Source organism: Lithobates pipiens, unplaced genomic scaffold, assembly GCF_037356315.1.
Source record: "Lithobates pipiens isolate NorthernLeopardFrog02 unplaced genomic scaffold, aLitPip1_a1.2 Scaffold_37, whole genome shotgun sequence".
In the NCBI taxonomy this organism is placed as follows: domain Eukaryota; kingdom Metazoa; phylum Chordata; class Amphibia; order Anura; family Ranidae; genus Lithobates; species Lithobates pipiens.
In genome coordinates this window covers 15,763,383-15,788,264 of record NW_027507825.1, presented here as the reverse complement: position 1 = coordinate 15,788,264, position 24,882 = coordinate 15,763,383, and the positions used below count along the sequence as shown (strand labels likewise).

General features: G+C 45.0%; 1 protein-coding gene across 4 annotated transcripts in view; it reads left to right on the top strand.

Annotated features, from left to right (window-relative positions):
• The window catches only part of DGLUCY (D-glutamate cyclase), a 47,820-nt gene extending 31,207 nt beyond the window's left edge, over positions 1-16,613 (top strand). For all 4 annotated transcript variants that reach the window (XM_077466761.1, XM_077466760.1, XM_077466759.1 and 1 more), the window contains 5 exons: positions 844-943; positions 1,337-1,485; positions 1,573-1,692; positions 15,292-15,443; positions 15,541-16,613. In XM_077466761.1, the coding sequence (XP_077322887.1) occupies positions 844-943; positions 1,337-1,485; positions 1,573-1,692; positions 15,292-15,443; positions 15,541-15,681 (662 nt within the window). In that variant the 3' untranslated portion in view covers positions 15,682-16,613. The remainder of the gene's footprint in view (positions 1-843; positions 944-1,336; positions 1,486-1,572; positions 1,693-15,291; positions 15,444-15,540) is intronic.
• Positions 16,614-24,882: the final 8,269 nt, after the last annotated feature.

The following is a 24,882-nucleotide window of genomic DNA, read 5'->3' as shown; positions in this document are numbered from 1 at the left end:
AGAAGAGGAAGATCGGGGCTGCTCTGTGCAACACCATTACACAGAGCAGGTAAGTATAACAACAAAGATGTGATGATGAAACGCATTAGGGCGTAACTACACGGCTCCCTCGTCTGTCAGTCATAGTGCCGGTCATCCCGGGTTCCATCGCAGCCACTACCATCACGGAGGCGGTGAGAAGTGACTTGCGCTGAACTGCAGATGTCTATGCTGTTTCGTCTTGATTTTGTGTAAGCAGTTATTACCGCGTGGGTGTTTTATTACAATAAACAGTATATGCCAGCTCCCCCTTCTCTTTTTGCATTTATGAACTACTCTATGAAAGAAGTGATCTAATCCGTTGATAGGAGCAAGGCCCAGGTGGTGACAGGCTTCAGTGTCTGGTATACTTGCATCGTGTTGGGAGGATCGGATTTTATCTCGCAGTGTATGGAGATTTAAAGGCCCGTTTTACACCTGTGTCTGGTGAGCTCATTACCAACGGGGATTTTTCTTGCACAAGGTGGTGGTGATGGTATCCAGATGAGATACCTAGTCCTGGTTGCTAAGGGTTACTGAGCACACCTTTTTACTACATTTTCTACTACATAGATTTTATGTGGACTTTTTATTTGTTTGTATGTTGATTGATTCCTCAAAGGACTTTTCATCTTTTTTATTTTCTTGCTGAATATTGTATTTTATTATTCTATTCTCGCTGTTAATGCTGAGATGACTGCTTAATTTTTATCTTTGGCATATTTTATTAATAACATGTTTATTATTTTTAAATTAAAGAAACAGACTTTAGTATTACTTTATATATTAAAATATATAACTAGTTTTATATTTATTTCTGAACAGGAGTGATGAAAACGCCCGTGCCTTTGTTATCTTACAAGGAGGATGCTTATGATGCTGCTTTAAAATTCCTGTGTGAGAGTGGAGATCCAGCCTCGCCCAGGTTAGAAATACTGGCAGAGATGTTGTTTTATGTTTGTAAAACGGAAAACTCATACATTTTTTTTTTTTTTTTTTAATCTAAAAAAAAAATAAAAAAAATATTCTAGCAGAGTTGCTAGTGAATGTTTACAGTGCCCTGAAGCTAGGACCCATCCTCCAGACATGGTTCCTCTCTTCCTCTGGAAGTGTGAGTGATGATGGGTAATGACCATTACTGTCCTATCCCAGCATAGAGCACAGGGGTTGGAGGGCAGCGGGCACATTTCAACTTGGAGAAAAAGGGTATTTTAATGCAGTTTCAAGGAAAGATCAGTCCCTCCCCCTTTTTTTTTTCCTGTTAAAGATGAATTAAACCTTTAAGCAGCTGAAAAGTACAAATAATATTCTTTTTCAGGTTTGACCACTTGGTAGCCATAGAACGAGCTGGACGGGCCAACGATGGTAATTATTACAATGCCAGAAAAATCAACATCAAACACTTAGTGGATCCCATCGATGACTTATTTGAGGCTGCACAGAATATCCGCGGTATATCGACGACTGGTATGTATGCAGATATTTCTGAATGTAGCTGTTTCGACCCTCCTGTGACGTCCCAGCAGTAATCCGGTGTTGATATTTATTTGCCAGGGATCGGCGATGGAGGGAATGAACTTGGTACCGGCAAGGTGAAAGAACTGGTGAAAAAGCATATCCCAAATGGCGACACCATAGCCTGTGACGTTGCTGCTGACTTTGCAGTCATCGCTGGTATGTTAAAGGAAAATCTATGGTCACAGCATACACTTTCATCTTATAACGTCAGCATAGTAATAACAATACAAACAACAGTTATATTTGACAATCCAATATAAGATTACTTAAAGTGGAGCTCCACCCTAAACCCTCCCAACCTCTGAAGCTACAATTGGCGCCTTTCAGGGGGAAGGGGGGTGAAGATGCCTACCTGTATAATACAGGTATCTGCACCCTCTTCCAGGCATAGATCGTCACAGATTCTGAGGCTAGCTACTCAACTTCCTGTCATCCCTCCGCTGTCTGCTGAGAAACAGACGGATCCCAGAGAAAGCAAGGACCGTCCATATTGCGCAGTAGGGAACCAGGAAGTGAAGCCACAAGGCTTCACTTCCTGATTCCCACACCGAAGATGGCGGCAGCAGCACCCGAAAGCCGATCGATAGATCGGCTTCGGGTGCCGACATCGCGGGCGCGCTTGACAGGCAAGTCTCCATATTTTAAAAGTCAGGAGCTGCAGTATTTGTAGCTGCTGACTTTAAAAAAAAAAAAAACAGCGGAACTCCCGCTTAAAAAAATCTCCTTTACGTTGTGAGTGCCTGTCTCCTGGCCATCTCTTTCCACAACCTCCTGGATTCCCGACATGCTTTGAACCTTCTCCTTCATTTCTAAGGACTACAGTATCGTCTTTTGAAATACTACCTTAAAGTGGAGGTCCACCCTAAAATAAAAAAATACATTTACATTCTTCAAAAATTTTTTTTAAAGAAAACTTTTTTTTACATACCAGAAATGTCTGTTGCTAGGCGGTCTTCCTAATCTGCCCCTTCCTATTCCACCGCACTGTTCATTCACTTCCTTCTCTTTGTCGAGCTGCCCCGTTGACTTCTGGGATGTGTGTGTCCCAGAAACAGGGCCATTCACAAAGCGCCACACCACTCGCGCATGTGCAGTAGGAAACAGGCAGTGAAGCCGCAAGGCTCCACTGCCTGTTTCCCTTCGTTAAGATGGAGGTGTGAGCATTCGATCCGATGGACGGTTCAGCCTTGGGGGGCCGACATCGCGGGCTCGTTGGACAGGTAAGTGCCCTTATTAAAAGTCAGCAGCTACAGTGTTTGTAGTTGCTGACTTTAAAAAAAAACAAAAAACGGCTGGACCTCTGCTTTAACCACTTCAATACCGGGCACTTAAACACCTTCCTGCCTAGACCAATTTTCAGCTTTCAGCGCTGTCGCACTTTGAATGACAATTGCGCGGTCATGCTACACTGTACCCAAATGAAATTTTTATCATTTTTTTACCACAAATAGAGCTTTCTTTTGGTGGTATTTGATCACCTCTACGGTTTTTATTTTTTGCGCTACAAATAAAAAAATACCGAAAATTTTGAAAAAAAAAATGTTTTTTTTGTTTCAGTTTCAAAACCTTGTAAATAAGTACGTTTTCTCCTTCACTGATGGGCACTGATGGGGCTACACTGATGGGCACTGATAAGGTGGCACTGATGGGCACCAATGTGGCACCAATGAAGTGGCACTGATAGGCGGCACTGATGGGCGACACGGATGGGCGACACGGACGGACACTGATAGGTGGCACAAATTGGCACTGATAGCTGGCACGGATGGGCGGCACGGATGGGCGGCACGGATGGGCATGGATAGGCGGCACAGGTGGGCATGGATAGGCGGCACAGGTGGGCATAGATAGGCGGCACAGGTGGGCATAGATAGGCGGCACAGGTGGGCACTCAGGCGGCACAGGTGGGCACTCAGGCGGCACAGGTGGGCACTCAGGCGGCACAGGTGGGCACTCAGGCGGCACAGGTGGGCACTCATAGGCGGCACAGGTGGGCACTCATAGGCGGCACAGATGGGCACTCATAGGCGGCATCGGTGTTATAGTAATGGATGCCAATCAGTGCCAAACAATAATGCATGCCAATCAGTGATGCCCATTGTGGCCACTGATTGGCATCCATTATGGGCACTGATTGGCACCCATTGTGCTGACTGGCACCCTGGTGGTCTAGGGAGGATTATGGATTTTTATTACCTTTTCCCTGGTGGTCTAGTGGTGTCCCTGGTGGTCCAGTGTGGGCATCCTCGGGGGGGCTGTGCTGATAATCGATCAGCACAGACCCCCCCTGTCAGAGGAGCAGCCGATCGGCTCTCCTCTACTCGCGTCTGACAGACGCGAGTGAGGGAAAGCCGATCACCGGCTCTTCCCATTTACACTGTGATCAGCCGTGATTGGACACGGCTGATCTCGGTAAAGAGTCTCCGACGGAGACTCTTTACCATGTGATCGTAGTTGCCGGGTATCAGACTGACACCCCGCAACAACGATCGCCGCGATGCGCGCCCCCGGGGGCGCGCAGCGGCTCATAATCCTAATCACGTCATATGACGTCCGGTTAGGATTATGAAACCACTTTGCCGCCGTCAATTTGTAATAGGGCGGGCGGCAAGTGGTTAAAGAGGAAGTAAAGGCACTTTATATATATATATATATATATATATATATATATATATATATATATATATATATATATATATATATATATATATATATATATATATATATATATATATATATATATATATATAATTTTTTAAATGCAACCTGCAAGGCAAAGGCATAATGAGCTACTATGCATAGCATACTAGCTCATTATGAATAACTTACCTGAGAACGGAGCCCCGAAGCGGTCCTCCTTCTTCATCTTCACCGCTACATGTATCCCAGAGTGCGCACGGGAGCCGTCCACGAGTGGCATATCGCCGTGATCTGCAGCCTGCTCAGTGCGCCTGCGCGCCACTGTCTGCGGCGCATACGCCGTAGACGGCGGTGGCTGTCTTTTTGTAAATATCTCCTAAACCGTGTAGGTTTAGGAGATATTTCTTGGACCTACAGGTAAGCCTTAATCTAGGCTTACCTGTAGGTCAAAGTGGTTTGTAATGGTTTACAACCACTTTTTAATGAGAAAACAATACCACATTTTGGCCACAAGAGGGTGCTGATAATACAGGCATTATTATACGCAAACCAATTTAAAAAAAATCGCAATAAGCGTATATTAACAAAAATATGTAGAATACATATTGGCTGAAACTAAGGAAGAAATGTATTTGTTTTTTTAATATTTATTATTTTTCAAAATTGTGGCTCTTTTTTTGTTTATAGCGCAAAAAATAAAAAGCGCAGAGGTGATCAAATACCACCTAAAGACAGCTCTATTTGTGGGGAAAAAAAAGTACATACATTTTGGTTTGGGTACGACCGAGCAAATGGCAGTTAAAGCGATGCAACGCCGTATCAAAAAAATGGATTTGTCATTATTAAGGGGGGCAAAATCTTTTCCAGTCCTTAAAGCAGAACTCCGGGATTTTCAAAAAAATCCTAAAAAAACTGTTATTACATTTGTGAAATTTCTTACCGTTTAAGAGGTATGACTGATTTAATTTTCAGGAAGTCAGTTTTCTGATTTAAAAGATACATCTTTTTTGGCAGGGAGGATCTCTTAGAACAGTGATTGCATCATATCCTCTTCTCTCTCTCTAAATGTAATCAGACTACATTTCCCATAAATCCTTGGGATGGGAGTGAATGTGGGAGGTACATGAGGCTTGTATATGTAAATGATAACTTACCCACTTCAACATAAATCACACCCCTCATTCTGCAGCCAGCAAGCCATACATAACACACAGTAGACGTGCTATTTATTTTCGTACGAAACGAAAATTCATACTAATTCCCCAAAATTCGTATGAATCCGAAATACGAATTTTTAATTCAATCTTATTTTATCGAAATACGAATTTTTATGCATACGAATTTCCGAACGAATTAGGAAATTTTGTTTACGAATTTCGGATCCAAATTCATAACGAAAATTTGTAATTAAGGAAAAGTTACCAAACCTAAAAGTTACAAACCCAGGAAGTCAGCACAGCACAGGGATGGTGGGAACCCCTCATAACGATAAATTCATCATGACGAAAATTCGTAATTTTTTACGAAAAGCTAATAAAACCCCAGGAAGTCAGCACAGGGATGGTGGGAACCCTATGGGAATTTCTATGCTTAAGAATTTCATAGGAAATATGACATTTCCTTAATGAATTTTTAGAATTTCGGATTCAAATTAACAGAAACATGACTGGTGTTTTGTTCACCAATCAGAGGAAGTCAGCACAGCACAGGGATGGTGGGAGCCCCTCATAATGGGCACAGTGGGTGTACGGACCTGGGAACTCAGCACAGGGATGGTGGAAACCCCTCATAATGGGAACAGCGGGTGTACAGACCTGGGAACTCAGCACAGGGATGGTGGGAACCCCTCATAATGATAAATTCATCATAACAAACTTTCGTTATTTTTACAAAAAGTTAACTAAACTAAAGGTTAAAACCCCAGGAAGTCGGCACAGCACAGGGATGGCGGGAACCCCTCATAATGGGCGCAGCGGGTGTACACTCAGACCCAGGAACTCGGCATAGGGATGGTGGGAAACTGACATTCCGCTCCTTGATAGCGAGGTGTGAGGTTGCTAGTTCCTTTGCTCCTGTGCTTCCAGAGACCAAGGGCTAGAGTTACTTCTCTGCCCCAGGAGAGATGCTGGATCCTGGGGAGGACCCTGGCGAGGGGCCCCCTGGATAGGCCTCAGCCTGGGGAAGATTCTGGGCCTGGTCCAAGGAAAGATGAATCTCTGTCTGCCTTTAGACGGAGGATTGTGGAAACGCTGAAGCAGATTGAGAAGGAAGAGGAGAAGATGGGAGCTTTGAAAGCCGAATTTTAAAAGAAAAAGCAGATTTGTGCTAAAGTCTTCAGCAAGAAGAGACCGGCTCTGAGGCCTGAATTGAAAGATCTGGAACAAGCTCTGCGGAAGCAGAAATAATTGGTGAGTTCTATGAAGGAGAATAGTGGAGCATTTAAAGAAAAATACAGAAATGAAGAAAGATTTAAAGCGGAGGTCCACCCTAAAGTGGACCTTCCGCTCATTGGATTCCCCCCCCCCCTCCGGCGCCACAATTGGCACCTTTCAGGGGGGAGGGGGGTGCAGGTACCTGTACAGTACAGGTATCTGCACCCACTTCCGGCATAGCTATCTGCGGAAAGGGGCGTAGATTATGCCCCTTTCCGAAAGTCCCCCGCTGCCTGCTGGGAAACACACGGATCCCAGAGACAGCGGGGTCCATCCTTATTGCGCAGCACGGCTCGCGCATGCGCAGTAGGGAACCGGGAAATGAAGCCGAAAAGGCTCCACTTCCTGATTCCCATACCCAAGACGGCGGCGGCACTCGAGTGACGATCGAGAGATCGGCTTCGGGTGCTGACATCGCGGGCGCGCTGGACAGGTAAGTGTCACTATTCAGGTAAGTGTCACTACTTAAAAGTCAGCAGCTGCAGTATTTGTAGCTGCTGGCTTTTAAAAAAAAAAAAAAACGCGGAGTCCCGCTTTAACCAAATGAGAAGAGGAGCCACTTCCTGCATGGAGAGTGAGGAGATGCAGGTCCAGACAAAGAGTGAACAAGTGAGCCCAGAGGATGAGCCCGGCTGTTCAACACCTCAGACATCTGCTGAGCCCTCAATGGCGGAGACCTCTGTCCCCTTCCCTCCCCAGCAATGTGGAACATCTGAGCAGGAGATTGAAGGTTCTGGCATGCTGGATTTGAAAAATAAACTGGAGACCAGTCCAGATTCAGCTCCCCAGGAAGGTGAGGAGAAGATGGACACCGCTCCTAGCCCTGTGGAAGAAAGACCTGTGGAGAGAGCAGGTACAGTTACAGTGTGTGTGCAGGGTGGTGGGAACTTTAATGACAATGGGCCTGCTGAGTGTTGTACTACTACAGGCAGTCAGCCCAGACCCATAGACAATATACTGCAAGCAAATACATCTGCTAATAACTGTCAGCTTCAGTCTGCAGAGAGGTCCATGGACAATACAGAGACTTTGCCTGGACCAGGCACAGCGGCTGTTCCTGTGAATGGTGGAGGAGATGCTGGGAGCAGTAGTGCTACAGCTCTCCAGGAGTCTGCAGCAGCCAAGACTGTGATTGATCCCAGGATTGAATCTGAGTGTTCAGAGCAGGGGGAGGGGGTGGGCCCTGCCTTTGCTAGTCAGAAGACTGCTATCCCAGCTGATTCAGACTCTCTGCCAGCAGGTTTGAAGGTGCCTAAGGACAAGACTGCAAATGCTGGTGGTGGAAGAAAAACTTATGCTGGTGTTGATGCCACAGGATCTGGGAAGGGGGAGCAAGCAGGGAAGGAGCATGGGAACGTTCTATCTTCCTCCCTGTTTAAAAGGAGGAATGTTGTCTAGTTACAATGGGAAGGCGATGGAAACCCCCCACATAGGAGGACAGTGGTGGATAAAATCCTGCAGATGGGGTTTAGGCCTGCAGATATCTTCGCCCTGATCAGTTCGGCAGATTCCTATGAGTATGATTTGTCCTTTATCCATCCGGAGTCTTTAGACATATTTTGGGAGAAGTCTGAACACGTGTGTAGGGGCCTGCCGGACTGGAAAGGGCTCATCCCCAAGCTTATATCACGCCAGCCCCTTATTAAAATGGTGACAATTCTTGTCCGTAATGAATCCATACCACAAGGGGATCTGACTGTATGGCTGAGGAGGTATGGGGACGTCCTGAGCCCCCTAAAAAAGATTTTGGATGATCGGGGAATATGGACAGGGGGATGGTCTGTGCAGCTAAAATTAAAGGTCATTGACAATGTTGTCCAGCATCTGCCATCCTCAGCTTTCCTGGGGAGGGACAGGCTGACCATCTTTTATCCGGGCCAGCCAAAGCTCTGCAACAAGTGTGGTGATAAAGGGCATCTTGCATCCTCCTGTCCAGTGATGAAGTGCTCTCTGTGTCAGGGTATAGGACATTTGACAAAGGACTGTAATATTATAAGGTGTAATCTGTGCAATGCGGTGGAACATCCTTACAGTCAATGTCCTGAGGCAATGCACAACAAGCCTGAGCTCGTGAGAGAGATCTTCCGTCTGGACATGGAGGATGCTCAGAGCTCAGCATCTGAAGGGCCTGTGAGTCCATCTGAGTCTGTGCCAATACCAAATGTGTCTGTGTCTCCCCAGTCGGTAGTGCCCCAGTCTCTGCCAAAACCCAATGTGTCTGTGTCTCCCCAGTCTGTGCATGTACCTAGTGTGCCCCTGTCTTCCCAGTTTGTATGTAAAGTTCCAGTTGCCAAGAATGTGTCCAATCCTTCTGTGTCTTCTAAAATTGCAGAGGCAGCAAGAGGTGCTGAGGCTGGTGCGTCAGGTGTGGTGCCAGTCCCCCTCCCCCATCGCTGCAGGGTTTCTATTGCAGATCGTGGGGTGCAGAGGAGTGGGGAAAATAGTGGAGATGCTGGCCTGGTGGTAGATAAGGGAAGGGAGAGTGGGGGGGGGGGGGGTGAAGGGGAGGATAGGTGTGGGGAGGCTGGTTCCTGTTTATCTAAGGATGATATGGAGTGGTTGGAGGATAGGAGGAGGAAGGGCAAAAGAAGGAAAAAAAGGGGTTCAGTTACCTTCAATCCTAAAGTTTTGCCTTTGCAAAATAAGTTTAAGGTCCTGTCGGATGATGATAATGAGTGGGACTCGTTCAGTTCAGCGTCCTCTATGGATGAGTGCCAGGGTGCAATGAAGCACGCTGGTTCTCCAGGGAGAGGGAGTAGTCAGGCTAAGAAACGTCTGCCTCAACTACCCTAGTGGCAGTTCCCACTCCGTTAAAAGTGGCAACCATTAATGTTGCCAGCTTAAGATCAGTAAGCGCTCGTCATATGGCCTTATTTTTGCTCAGCGAGTTTGATGCTGACATTTTGTTTTTGCAAAAGACCCATCTGAGTAGTCTGGCTGATATACATCTGGCAAAGGAGGAATGGAGACGTGGTCCCTCATATTTTGGTCTCTTGCAGCCGAGCCTTACAACGGGGTTGCAGTCCATTTTTCTGGTATGGTAACGTGTTGGCGGGTAATTGAGGTAGAGTTTGGGTGATGCATGGTATTGAATGTCTCTGTAAGGGGGCAGGCCTTGCGCCTGATCTATGGTCTCCAGACAAAGTGGTAGTAGTCAGAGTAGGATAGATAGGTTTTTTTAAAGGGAGACTGTGTGTCGGGCAGTGGAGTTTTCTGATCACTGTATTCTATTTGTGACTCTGAATGCCTCAGACATGCCACCTAGGGGGAGGGGTATCTGGAGATTGAATTCGGCCCTCCTGGAAGACAAGAGTGTAAGACAATCCTTTTGAGGATTTTTTTCAAGCACAGGTAACGATCCTAGACTTTTGTAACAGCAAGTCAGAATGGTGGGAGCTTGTAAAACAGCGGACTGTAAGGCTTTTCAAGGCTATAGGAAGAAAAAAACAGCGAGATAAGTATATCACCTACCAGCGTTTGCGGAGGAAACTTGATCGCCTTGTTTCGAATGGAGGAGATTCTGGGGCGATCTCTGAGGTGAAGCTCCTCCTTAAGAGACATGAATATGACCGGCACCCCTCTTTGGTTCAGGAGAGGGATTACGGGAAATGCCATTCTCCTGACCCTTACCAGAACTGTAAACAGGGCGTAGCAGTTAAGACGGTCAATGGCCTGAAGGACAGTATGGGCTCTCTGACGAAGTTTAGGTCAGGGATCCTGGAGGTTGTCAGTTCATACGATACCGATCTCCTGGGAGGAAGGGACCTTGATCGGACAAGGATGTTGGGTTTTTTGGACTATACACCAGGACTGGAAAGTAATGCTCCTTTTGATGAATTTGGCAGATGAAATCACTGCAGATGAGGTAGTCCAGGCTATTGATAAACTGGCCATCAAGAAAACGCCAGGGCCAGATGGTTTGACAGCTGAATTTTATAAATGTTTTAAGACGATCCTGGCTCCCTAATTGCAGAGGTTTTTAATGACTGTATGAGGGTTCTCTCCCTCCCTTCTGTCAAAGGGTAAAGATCCTTCGATGATTGAGAATTGGCGCCCCATTAGCCTTCTTAATGTCGATAGAAAGATACTGGCAAAGATTTTTTTTCTGGCGATTTTCGCCAGTGGCAGCCAGTTTGTTATCCCACCACCAGCACTGTTCGGTCCAAGGTAGAAGCACTTTCTCAGCAGTGATAGCTGTCCGGGAGGCCTTGGAGCGTTGTAGGGCTGCTGGTTGGGGTCAATTTTTGCTGACATTGGATCAGGCTAAGGCCTTTGATAGGGTTAATCATGAGTACTTATGGCTCCTTCTTGGCAGATATGGCCTGGAGGGGGGTTTCATTGATTTGCTCAAGATTTTGTACAAAGAGGCTGAAAGCTTTCCTCTGGTTAATGGTTGGATCGGGCAACCCTTTGTGGTCGGCTCGGGAGTGCATCAGAGGTACCCATTGAGTCCTCTGTTATATGTGTTTGCAATCGACTCCTTCATTAGAAGGCTAGAGAATGGACCATTGTGTGGGGTACCTTTTGGGCATCGCTGGTGAGCCTCCTTTGAAGGTTGTAGCCTATGCTGATGACATTTCTGTTTTTGTCTCTGGGACTGGTGAGGTGCAGGAGGTGGTCTCAGTGATAAAGCAGTATACAGAGGCATCAGGTTCAAAGGTCAACCAGGACAAGTGTGAAGCTTTCTGGATGGGCGTGGAAGGTGAGAGCTTTGTTCTCCTGGATCACTTCCCGGAGCCCCAACAAAAAAATAGAGTTCTAGGCATTGAATTTGGCCCAGGTAACTATGGTCATGCCTATACAGAAAAATAAAAAATAAAACACTGCGCTATCCAAACATAAAAAAGCTGCTAACACACCCAAATGGATATTTTTAGATAAGAAGTATACAATCTATACAAAAGTGTAGCGCTAAACAAAGTACAAGAGAATAAAGAAAAGTGCAAAAAATACAAAAACTTATATGATAACCCCGTGTGCAACCACCCAAGGATATACCAATGTTCCTTATCATGAGAACATTAATCTAAATAAACACCAAAATTGTTTTAATAAAACAATTTGCCACAAAAAATGTGCATTAGATATGTCTATAGGAGATTTGCCACATAAGGTTATATTACTTTGTGTTCATAAACCAAAATAACCAATAGCCCAAACAAAACAGTTTGTTGATGTAAATATAAAGTCTCTTTGTTTGATAAGAATAATCAAATCCCACGTGTTTAATCAAATTCTCAATCCACCTTCACTCTTAAGGAGATGACATGCGAACACCAATCCCACCACCGCTGTGGATGCGGACTTACCGAACGTATCTGGCCCAAAGGAATATATATTCAAAGGGTCGTACTTGCTTTTGTAGTACCAGTAGAAATTCGAACTCGCGAAGGTTGAATCTCCAAGAAAACCTCAAAACCATCTCTCCGCCCATATAATTGATAATAGGTTTTCTCCAATTGTGTAAAGGTCCAGCTCAGAATATTGGACGCATGAAATAAGAAGATGGGGCCATATAGTGTAATTCCATTAAAAAACTAAATTTTATAAAAATAGTAACAAACTCACATTTATGAAGTGAATCAAGCGCTTTTCAAATAAAAATTGGCTGCAGTGGAGTCCTCCCGACGCGTTTCGTCCTCAGACATCGTCTGGTCATGCAAATTGGGTGAAAAGGCTGGAGAATGCCGATGCCAAGGTGGCAAGCTGGAAAAGGTTGGCAGCTTTCCTTGAGGGAAAAGGTTGATCTGATCAAGACTTGCCTGATTCCGATTTTTCTATATGTCAGTTTTGTTTGCATTTTGCCAGCTTCTCTCTATACCAGGGTCTATACTTGTTTCTTCCAGCTGTTATGGGGGAACAGAATAAACCTTGTGAAAAGGAATGTGACTTACCTTTCTAGATGGGAGGGTGGTCTAGGGATGATCAACCCTGTAGTCTTTTTCTCTCTGATGTTTGTGAAGTACAATCTTGGTAACATGTTGGCAGAGAGACCGCCTGGGTGGGTTGGTATTTTCCAGTTCTGGATTAGGCCCTTTCTGCGAGACTGGGAAAATGGTGGGCCAGTGAAAAGCCTAAGGGTCAAGCATGATAAGCTCCCGGCTTATGTTGCCCCATGTTTGAAAATACTTTGGCAGTGGCAAGTAACAGCAGGAGAAGTCAGATCTCTTCCAAGGAAACGTCTTGAGAAGCGGATCATGAGCTCTGCTTTTTGCGAGCCACTGGCCTTGAGGGATTGCCCAAGCCTGGTTTTGGGGGTGGGTTTGCGGTTGATTAATTTGGAGAGAATCCCAATAAAGTTTAGGGATCAGGCTTGTCTTGCCTTTCATGGAAACCTATATGTGAAGGGCAACTTGAAGTTTCTTTCCATGAGTGATCAGGGCTGCCCGAGAGTGGAGTGTGGAGGAGTGGTAGAGTGCACTTTCTACTTCAGTGCCCTTTTAATATAGAGGTGTACAAGAGGGTGGGGAGGGCTCTGAGTATACCCTTTCTCTCCCATATGAGTTATGCAGAGTGGGTGTATGGGGCTTTCCAGACTCGTCGGGATTATGATTTGGAAACACTTTTTTAGTTTAGTAGTCCGTTATTTCACGTGGAGTGCACGGTGTCAGGTATCCTTATGGGTAAAGTCCTCCCTGTGGAAGTGGTGATGCAGAACGTTCTGGGTGAGGTTGGGAAGATTCGGGGTCTTGAGAGACAGGTGGGAGCAGGAGGCCTGGATAAAGGCGTGGAAGAATATCAGGACTCTGTAGCAGCTGCCTGTTGATCTCGGGGCGTGAAGCTTTCTTTGTATTCTTCTTTCACTCCCCTAGATTTTCAGATCCAATATAATGTTGATAAAGACTACATGCATGGTGACGGTGATTTTCCCTAGTTGTGCGCAATTTAGTTTGCACCATTTATTTTGTTATTGTTCTTTCTGGTTTGTATAGTCATATTCAATTATTTTGTAAATATGTTTTATTTATTTATTATGGTTTTATTGTATATAAGTTGTTTGTAAGATTTTCAATAAACAAAATGAACCCTATGGGAATTTCTATGCTTATGAATTTCATACAAAATACGAAATTTCGTTAATGAATTTCAGATCCAAATTAACAGAAACATGACTGGTGTTTTGTTCACCAATCAGAGGAAGTCAGCACAGCACAGGGATGGTGGGAGCCCCTCATAATGATAAATTCATCATAACAAACTTTGGTTATTTAACGAAAAGTTTATGAATCTAGCGAAAATTCATATTTAGTATTCATTCGTATTTTCATACGGAACGAAGCGAAACAAATTTTTTGACGGCGCCCATGTCTAACACACAGTATGATAGGGTACAGCCTTATAAATGCAAATCATTTTAATATAAATGCATATTAATATAATATTAATTTAATGAATTTAATACATTTTTAAATTCAATTAATAAATTGAATGCATTTAATATAAATGCAAACCAGTGTAGCTTATCAGTGTCCACCAGTGCCGAATGTCAGGGACCACCAGTCGGGGACCACCATTGCCAAATGTCAGGGACCACCAGTGCGGCTTGTCAGGGACCACAATGTCAAGGACCACCATGTCAGGAACCACCAGTGCCGAATGTCGGGGAGCACCAGTGTCGCTTGTCAGGAACCACCAGTGCCGAATGTCAGGGACCACCATAGGACCAGCATGTCAGGGAACACCAGTGCCGAATGTCGGGGAGCACCATAGGACCAGCATGTCAGGGAACACCAGTGCAGGGCGGGGATGATTATCATCAGTAATTACTTGTATGGCACAGCGGAGATCTCCCACTGTGTCAGGTATAGTATACGAAAACGCTGAGCGATGATGTCCCGCCCCCGCTGTTATTATGATTGACAGCGCACTGTGCCAATGCCAGCGGGGGGTCGGGACATCAGCGCTCTGCGTTGTTTTATACAATACCTGACACAGTGGGAGATCCCAGCTGTGTCATACAAGGGATTACTGATTACATACATCCCCGCTCTGCACGGAGATTGTAGGCAGGCGGCGGCATTGGGGGTGGTGCGGCAGGGATAGAGTTGGGGGGGCTGTGATACCCCTTCCACCCACAATATGTCTGCTTCCTCCCTGCTTGGCTTTACAGAGGACCACAAGGGGGCGTGTCAGACCGCTGGCTGAGCGAAGGAGAGGGATAGAAGCCAGCGGTCTTACAAACAGGAAGTCAGCAGGCAAGAACGTTTTTTCAGCAAGTTCAGCAGCCTATTACAGAGGAACTACAGAGCTCAGAAGAACATGGATGGCAAAGTTGATGAAGGTAGGAGATCAGCAACAAGGACATGGAAAAGAAAATTGGGCCGGAGTTCTGCTTTAAGTGCTTAAACATGTAGTGCAGTATAGGGTAGCTACAGTAAAAATCCCTATTTTTTTTTATTGCAAAGTTTGCTACAAAGGTTATATAGTAGTGTGCAGAGGGTTCTTCCAGAATTTCTAGTGTTACCAAGCGGTCACACAACTATAGCGCTGATGGATTATGAACCTGTACAAGCTATTAGGATTTCAGCATAGGTATATCTTATTTCTATTTCTTCAACATACGATAAAGCACGTTGGGGGCGCATGACTCACTGAAGTGCACTATAGTTTAAAAGAGGCCCTTAGTGTCTTATGCACTATATCATTTTGCAGAGAATACTGATCTGCTGGTTTTGTCTCCTAGGTGTGTCCAACTGGGGAGGTTATGCCGTATCCTGCGCCTTATATCTCCTAAATACTTGTGAGATCCATGAGCGATACCTGAGAAGAGCTGTTGGATTCCCCAGATTGTCAGAGAGAGCGAGCTGGGTGGCCTCACTGCCTTCTGTCAGTAAGGTGAGAGTTTCATGAACACAAATCACAGTTAAAAATTAGACTTAAGAATTAAAGCGTTTGTTAACCCCAAAATTTTTTTTTTATTTACTTATTATAGGAGGAGAAGCTGCTGGAGATATTAATCCAACATGGAGTCCGCAGCGGAAAGACGGCAAGTTTGGCCATGGAGGTTGATGGGCTTCCATTCTTCAACACCCATTCTGACATGATCAAGAGTCTTCTGGATGTTACCTTGTAACTGGCTGAGTGTTACCAGGCCACACCCACCTGCACCGCACACCTTATACTGTGGCCCAGTGTCTCTGTACTGTCACCAGGCCACACCCACCTGCACTGCACACCTTATACTGGGGCCCAGTATCTCTATACTGTCACCAGGCCACACCCACCTGCACCACACACCTTATACTGCGGCCCAGTGTCTCTGTACTGTCACCAGGCCACACCCACCTGCACCGCACACCTTATACTGGGGCCCAGTTTCTTTGTCCTGTCACCAGGCCACACCCACCTGCACCACACACCTTATGCTGAGGCCCAGTGTCTTTGTACTGTCACCAGGCCACACCCACCTGCACCGCACACCTTATACTGGGGCCCAGTGTCTCTGTATTGTCATCAGGTCACACCCACCTGCACCACACACCTTCTACTGGGGCTGGTGTCTCTGTACTGTCATCAGGTCACACCCACCTACACCACACACCTTATACTGGGGTCCAGTGCCTCTGTACTGTCACCAGGTCACACCCATCTGCACCACACACTTTATACTGGGGCTGGTGTCTCTGTACTGTCATCGGGTCACACCCACCTGTACCACACACCTTATACTGGGGCCCAGTGTCTCTGTACTGTCATCAGATCACACCCACCTGCACCACACAGGTTATACTGGGGTCCAGTGTCTCTGTACTGTCACACCCACCTGCACTGCACACCTTTGTGATGAATTCGAGCAGAGGCTGCGAGCCAGGCCTTCTTGTCCAACATCAGTGCCTGACCTCACAAATCCTCTTCTGGAAGAATGGTCAAACATTCCCATAGACTCACTCCTAAACCTTGTGGACGGCCTTCCCAGAAGAGTTGAAGCTGTTATAGCTGCAAAGGGTGGGCCAACTCAATATTGAACCCTACGGACTAAGACTGGGATGCCATTAAAGTTCACGTTCACGTTCACGTGCATGTAAGGGCAGGTGTCCCAATACTTTTGGTAATACAGTGTATGTGAAACTGGCCCTAAACTTGTTTTTTAAAGGTAATGCCCAAGCTTTGCACCATCTTTGTTGTTTACTACAGAGATGTCCTCAGTCGGGTGAGGGCTGCATGCCTGAAGCTTACCTGCTATTGGAGTGGACTACTACTACAACTTTGGTCCTATGGCGGATTACTTTCACTATGACACATAATCAATTCTTCAGGTCTCCCCCAGCTGGACTACTTACCTCATATTAGGTTCAGTGTCTCTGTACCGTCACACCCAGCTCAGACCCACCAGCAAATGGAGAGGATGGTGCTCTCATAGCAATCTGCATTACATGGTATTGGTTATATGGAAACAAAGCTACATGATGGAAGGGCTGGCTAAGTACATAGCAATTACTTTTACTTAACATTCTTACTGTAAAAAGAAGAAATAAGTGTGGTGCGCTTATTCAAAGATGTGCCATAAATTAATATACTTAAAGAATAAACATGATAAGTATCCAAAACATACAAATAGATAAAAGTCAAACTAAAAGCCCAGTGGTAGGAGTTAGTTCATATAAAAGGTAAAAATCTCATACACGTAACTTGATAGAAGAAAAAACAGACAACACATCAATCCAAACATCGACTGTTATATCTATGAATTTGCGGCTTACCTCCAAAAATGATCCAAAGGTCAAACAAGGCTAATCGGATAAGGAATCCTGTTGGTGGATCTGTAAAGACATCCAGGTCCCAAGCGAAGACGAAGAATAGCGTCCAGATCTTGGTATCAAAACATCTTGGGAAACTCCAGATATAGAGGAAACAGCTTGCTCCAAGAAATGGTACTTCTTGTATAAATGGCGCTCAAAGGAAACAAAGAACAGACATGGCAATGTTGCCAAATAAAAAAAAATACATTTATTAGGTAAAAGAAGCTGCTTGCATCAAGTAAAAATAAAAATCGCAGTAAGAAACAATGGAGTGGTGACACACTCACCTCCTCACCGCACTTCCATAAAACACCACCGGAAATGGCATCACAAGACTCCATCCGACACGTTGCGTCACTGGTCACGTGACTTCCTCAGGGATAGGAGCCAAATGACAAGAGCAGAATTTTTAACCCCCCCCCCTCTCCAACCAATGGGTAAGCCTTAGTAACAGGCGAGTCATCAGGTTATCTGTGTCCAATATAATTAATTGGCTAATAATAAAAAACATTAATCATGGCCAGAGAAAAACTGCCTAGCAACCGAAAAGGTGATAGGTTGCACACAATACAATAAAATAAATTATATACAACACTAAATGACAAACATGGAGAATTTTAGACATTCAATATGCAAATTGATACAGAAATATTTTCCGTACAAGATTTCCCCCCAAAAAAATATTGGGAAGAAAAAACGAAATCCAAAAATAGAAAATATATATTATATATAACATTCTTACTGGCACCAATCACTTTGTAATTGTCAGCAAAAAATAAAATAAAAAATCTGAAGCTTTAGTGCCTTCGAATTTAATCTACAACTCTGTAACAAAAATGTGAATGGAGTCGGGAGCTCTGGACCTTGTTTTGTACTGGGAGCTCCAGCGGGTCACTCAGTGCACAATTACAATATAACATTCGTTTGGACAATAGTAGACTTGCAAACATGGACCTTTTATCTTGCCTGTTATCTGAGCTGAATTGAATTTGTCAATGAAAATGTTTTTGATTGTCCAATATTTTCTTATTCCTGCAATAAAACAAACAAGTTAATTGTAGGGTATATTTGTCTGCTCCGCACATGGTGATCAAATCTTTTCATATCTCATAAGTATCGATACAATATTAACCCTTTCATGACTAAGCCTATTTTTGGAATTTGGTGTTTACAAGTTAAAATCCATATTTTTTGCTAGAAAATTACTTGGAACCCCCAAACATTATATATATTTTTTTAGCAGAGACTCTAGAGAATAAAACGGCGATTGTTGCAATATTTTATGTCACACGGTATTTGCGGTGTTTTAAAAGGAAAAGGGACACTTTAATGAATAAAAAAAAAACAAGACAGTAAAATTAGCCCAATTTTTTTGCGTAATGTGAAAGATAATGTTACGCCGAGTAAATAGATACCAAACATGTCACACTTTATAATTGCGCGCACTTGTAGATTGACGACAAAGTATGGTACCTAAAAATCTCAATAGGCGACGCTTTAAATTTTTTTTACGGTTACCAGGTTATCGTTACAGAGGAGGTCTAGTGCTAGAATTATTGTTCTCGCTCTGACGATCGCGGCGATACCTCACATGTGTGATTTGAACACCGTTTACATACGCGTTTTCTTTGCTTTGCGAGCTTGCGGGGACGGCGGGCGCTTTAAAAAATTTTTTTTGATTTTTTTATTTATTTTAAAATGACTAAATTGTTTTTAAAAAAAAAAATTAATCACTTTTATTGCTGTTACAAGGAATGTAAACATCCCTTGTGACAGTAATAGGTGGTGACAGGTCCTCTTTATGGAGGGATCGGGGGTCTAAAAGACCCCCCACCCCTCCTTTACACTTCAATGTATTCAGATCGCCGAAAACGGCGATTCTGAATACCGGATATTTTTTTTAAACTGGCGCCATTGGCAGCCGAGTAAAACGGGAAGTGACATCATGACGTCGCTTCCGTGTTTACGATGAGAAGACTGGAACGAAGCCGATTAAGGGTTCGTTCCAGTTCCTCCCCAGCAGCCGGAGGCGTCGGATCACGAATCGGCGCTCCCGATCGAGCGGGAGCACCGGTAACAGCGGCGGGAGGCGGGGACGTCCCCTCCCACTCCTCCGGCATAACAGCCGAGCGACTTTTAGCCGCATCGGTTGTTATGCCTGGATAGCCAATCGCCTGCTGCAAAAAACGGTACCGGGATGATGCCTGCAGGTGCGGGCATCATCCCGGTATAACCCCCGGAAGCCGAGTACGCAGATCTGCGTACGCTCGGCGGGAAAGGGTTAATTAATTCCATTCAGCTGAGTCCCCTAGGATTGCTTACAGAAGAGATCAGACATGTAGAAAAAAAAAAAATATTTGTTTGAACAATCTCATTGCAGTATAAAGTGATCCTATCTTACAGCTCTCTAATTAACGCACATTCTTGCTAGGGGATTTCAAAGAAGATTGCACAAAGATCTGATTGGACTGAAGAAAACATCCTTCATTCCAAAAGCCAGAGCAGCCACGGAGCTCCCCTGCACCCGTCCCTACCTTCTCCCATCCCCGCCAGGTGGCCAGGGCGTGTCAAGACGCTCGGGCCCCTTACAAGTGTATGGGCTGTGCCCCCCTTATGGCGGTACTGCAGGCTCTAATGCCCTGTACACACGGTCAGACTTTCCAACAGAAAATGTACGTTCGGACTGTGTTGTCAGAAATTCCGATCGTGTGTGGGCTCCATCTGACTTTTTTCCATCTGAATTACTGACACACAAAGTTTGAGATCTGGATCTAAAATTTTCCGACAACAAAATCCGATCGTTTAAATTCTGATCATGTGTAGACAATTCCGACGCACAAAGTTCCATGCATGCTCAGAATAAGTTACTAGATGAAAGCTACTGGCCTCTTTATAGTCCCGTGCTGTACGTCACCTCGTTCTGAGCGATCGGATTTTCCGATAACTTTGTCCGACAGTGTGTATGCAAGACGAGCTTGGGCCAAAATCCAACGGAAAAAAATCTGACAGATTTTGTGGTCAGAATGTCCGATTGTGTGTATGTGGCATAACAGGTTTTCTTCTAAGATTGCCCTGTATTTGGCTCCATCCATCTTCCTATAAACTCTGACCAACTTCCCTGTCCCTGCTGAAGAAAAGCACCCCCATAACATGATTCTGCCACCACCATGTTTCACGGTGGGGATGGTGTGTTCAGGATGATGTGTAGTGTTAGTTTTCTGCCACACATAGCATTTTGCTTTTAGGCCAAAAAGTTGAGTTTTTTGTTGTGTCCCACATATTGCTTCTCGCAAACTGCATGCAGGACTTCTTATGGCTTTCTTTCAATAATGTCTTTCTTCTTGTCACTCTTCCATAAAGGGCAGATTTGTGGAGAGATGACTAATAGTTGTCCTGTGGACAGATTCTCCCACCTGAGCTGTGGATCTCTGTAGCTCCTCCAGAGTTACCATGGACCTCTTGGCTGCTTCTCTGAGGAATGCTCTCCTTGCCCGGCCGGTCAGTTTAGGTGGACGGCCATGTCTTGGTAGGTTTGCAGTTGTGCCATACTCTTTCCATTTTCGGATGATGGATTGAACAGAGCTCCGTGAGATGTTCAAAGCTTGGGAGATTTTTTTATAACCTAATCCTGCTTTAAACTTCTCCACAACTTTATCCCTGACTTGTCTGGTGTGTTCCTTGGCCTCTCACAAAGCTTCTCTAACAAACCTCTGAGGCCTTCAAAGAACAGCTGTACTTATACTGAGATTAAATTACACACAGGTGGACTTTATTTACTAATTAGGTGACTTCTGAAGACAATTGGTTCCACTAGACTTTAGTTAGGGGTACCAGAGTAAAGGGGGCTGAATACAAATGCCCCCCTGCCCCCCACTTTTCACATATTTATTTGTAAAAAATGTTGAAAGCCATTTATCCTTTTTCTTTCCACTTCACAATTATGTGCCACTTTATGTTGGTCTATCACATAAAATCCCAATAAAATACGTTTGTTTTTGGTTGTAACATGAACAAATGTGGAAGATTTTAAGGGGTATGAAAATCTGTCAGAAAAAAACGCTCCTTCACCGCTCCTGCCCATTGAAATCAATGGGGCAGCACGGCTATACCGCCGGAATAGCGCTGCTGCAGCAGCACTTTGTGGTAGTTTTAACCCTTTCTTCCTTTCCTTGCCGAATAGTGCCGCAAAATTGGCAGTAAAGTTTTACCGCCGACGCCACCGTGCCCCAGTGTGAAAGGGGTCTTAGTCCCTGTACACACGGTCGGAGATTTCGACAACCAAATCTGTCGGATTTTGTCCGTCGGATCTTGTCCGAAACTGTTGCATACACACGGTCGGACTAAGTTGTCAAAAAATCAGATCTTTCAGAACGTGATGACGTAATTTCGTTACGATGGGACTACATTCAGGCTAGTAGCCAGTAGCTTTGATGTAGGAAATTTGATCTGAGCATGCGTGGCACTTGGTCCGATCAAAATTCTCTACACATGATCGGAGTATGTCCGATCGAACCAGTCGGTCGGGAAATATTTCCAACAAGTTGGAAAATTGGGTTCGACGGATATTCCGACGGAATCAGTCTGATGCATACCACACACAGTCGGATTATCCGACAACACAGTCCGATAGGACACATTCCACCACACTGGGGTGGTGCACTTGCAGGGCATTAGAAAAAGTCCTGCAAGCAGCATCTTTGGGGAGGTGGAGGAGGGGTATACACCCCTCCACCGCCCCTGCCCATTGAAATGAATGGGCCCCCCTTCCGAATTGCCTGCAAATCGATTCGGCAGCGGCGCCTTTTGGGCTTTATTAACCCTTTTTTGCGCGCTAGTGGGGAGTCAAAAGCGCCCTGTTTTAGTGGCAGAAAAGCGTTGCTAATACAACGGTAATGTGCTAACGTGGCTGACAGCCAGTGTGAAAGGGCCCCATTCCTACCTGAACATTTTGTAGCTTGAAGCCTGAAGCTACAAATCGCTGCAGGGGAAATTCATTTATTCTCTTGGGAGATGGCTCACATCTCCACTCAAAAAGGCCTGAAGCCAGAAGCTCCAAAACGCCTGAAGCGCAAACAAGTTCTGGAACTTTTGTTTTTTTTTAGGCAAATTTGGGCGTTTTTTCTGCTTTTTTACATTGGTGTCCTTTTGACCTGTACAAATCCACGGCAAAAAAATTGTGGCAGAATCGAGGTAAAAACGCACGACTTTCTGCCTGAAAACGCTACGCTCAGGTGTGAATGGGGCATAAATCCCCCGCTCCTCTACAACATTTGCTTATCTTTCCTTCACTCCCTCGCCATTCTGTAAAAGAAGAATTCCAGGTATGAATATTTTTACATACTTTGGCTCCATATGCACACCAGCATTTTTTTAAGTTCCTAGAAGCTGGTTTTAGCATTTTTTCTGCTCTTAGCCCTTGTACACACGGTTGGAAATTTCGACGGAATGTGTCCGATCGGACCGTTTTGTCGGATATTCCGACTGTGTGTGGTCTCCATCGGACTGTTTTTCCAACACGTCAGCAAGTTTTCCAACACGTCAGTAAAATTTTCCCACAAAATGCTCCGATCGGACATACTCCGATCATGTGTAGAGAATTCCGATCGGACAAAGTGCCACGCATGCTCAGATCAAATTCCTACACCAAAGCTATTGGCTACTAGCCTGAACGCAGTCCCGTCGTAACAAAATAACGTCATCATGTCGGATTTTCCGACAACTTTGTCCGACCGTGTGTATACAACAGTTTCGGACAAAATCCGGCGGATTTGGTTGTCGGAATCTCCGACCGTGTGTACAAGGGCTTAGAAGCTAAATAGTGTTGTCCTATGTTTCCATGCACACTACTTTAGGCTATTAGCATTTGAAGTTTCTTGGAGCGTTTTTCCAGCAGAAAAATATACTGAATGCTCCTAACTGCTTCTAAATGCTACTAACAGCTTTTTTTTTAGATTTTCCTTTTTTTTTTCCTTCGTTTACTGCAGAAACGCCAATAAAATGCTCATTCTTATAAAAGCTACTAGAAGCTGGCACAAAAATGCTATTATCAGCATTTTTTATCCAGCGTTTTTCTGGCATTTTTTTGTAGCTTATAGTGTGCATGGAGCCTTAGGCCGCGTACACACGGGCGGATTGTCTGGCCAACTAAGTTCGTCAGACAATCCGACAGACAGTCCGTCCTACTTTTGAATGAACGGACTTGACCACACACGATGAACAGACAGTCCGCTGAAAGCTTGCGCGATGACGTGTACAGCACGTACGACGGGACTAGAAATACGACATCCAATACACTGCAATGCAACCTTCGGCCGTGTAAATCCTTTCTGAGCATGCGCCATACTTAGTCCGTCCAACTTGCCTACTCACGAGCGGACTGTCCGCTGAAACCAAGTTTGGATGGACTGTATTACGGAAATTCCGAAAGACTTAGTCCGCCAGACTGTCCGCTGAAAAAGTCCACTGAAGCCCACACACGAGCGGATTGTCCGCTAAAACACGTTTCAGCGGACTAAGTTGGACAGACAGTCCGCCCGTGTGTACGCGGCCTTACATTGTTCCAGCTTGGACCAATCTCACTATGCATGTTCTTTACCTGTGGGATAACTCTAGAGCAGGGGTCTCAAACTGGTAGCCCTCCAGCTGTTGCAAAACTACACATTCCATCATGCCTCTGCCTGTGGGAGTCATGCTTGTAACTGTCAGCCTTGCAATGCCTCATGGGACTTTTGCAACTGCTGGAGGGCCGCAGGTTGAGACTCTGCTCTAGGGTCTCCAAACTACAACCCTCTGGGCCAGCATTGGCCTTCTACAAGATTTTATCCAACCCACGGCTAGGGAAAGTGGCAGACCCTCAATGTACTCAGACTGAGGATTCAGGTCAGTAGAGGCTGAATATCCACTTCAACCTGTTGTAAGGGGGACTCTGATGGGGACCCTTATGTAATGCCGTGACACACGGCCGCACTTTGACAGCAAAGGCCCGACAGAAAGAATCCGTTGGACAATTTAACTGTGTGTGGGCTTCATCGGACCTTTGCTGTCGAAAAATCAGACGGACTTTAGATTTAGAACATGTTTCAAACCTTTCTGGCGGACTCGAGTCCGGTCTAAAAATCAGTTCGTCTGTATGCTAGTCCGACAGACAAAAACCGACGCTAGGGCAGCTATTGGCTACTGGCTATGAACTTCCTTATTCTAGTCCGGTCGTACGTCATCAGTCAAATCCGTTGGACTTTGGTGTGATTGTGTGTGGCCAATTCCGTTCATTCGGAAAGTCCGTTGGAACTCTGCCGAAAAGTCAGTCGTGAAGACCGGTGTACACGACATTGATGGGGAACCTGATGTAGATGCAAACTTTGATATAAAAGGGGCACTGATGCGAAACTGGATGAAAGGGGGGACTTTGATGGGGACCCTGATAGGGATCCTTATGTAGAGGGAAATGCTAATTTTGTTGACCAAAATATTTTAGTCAAAATGAACACTATTTTAGTTGAGTGAAACTCAAAGAATTCAGATGACCAAAATACGAC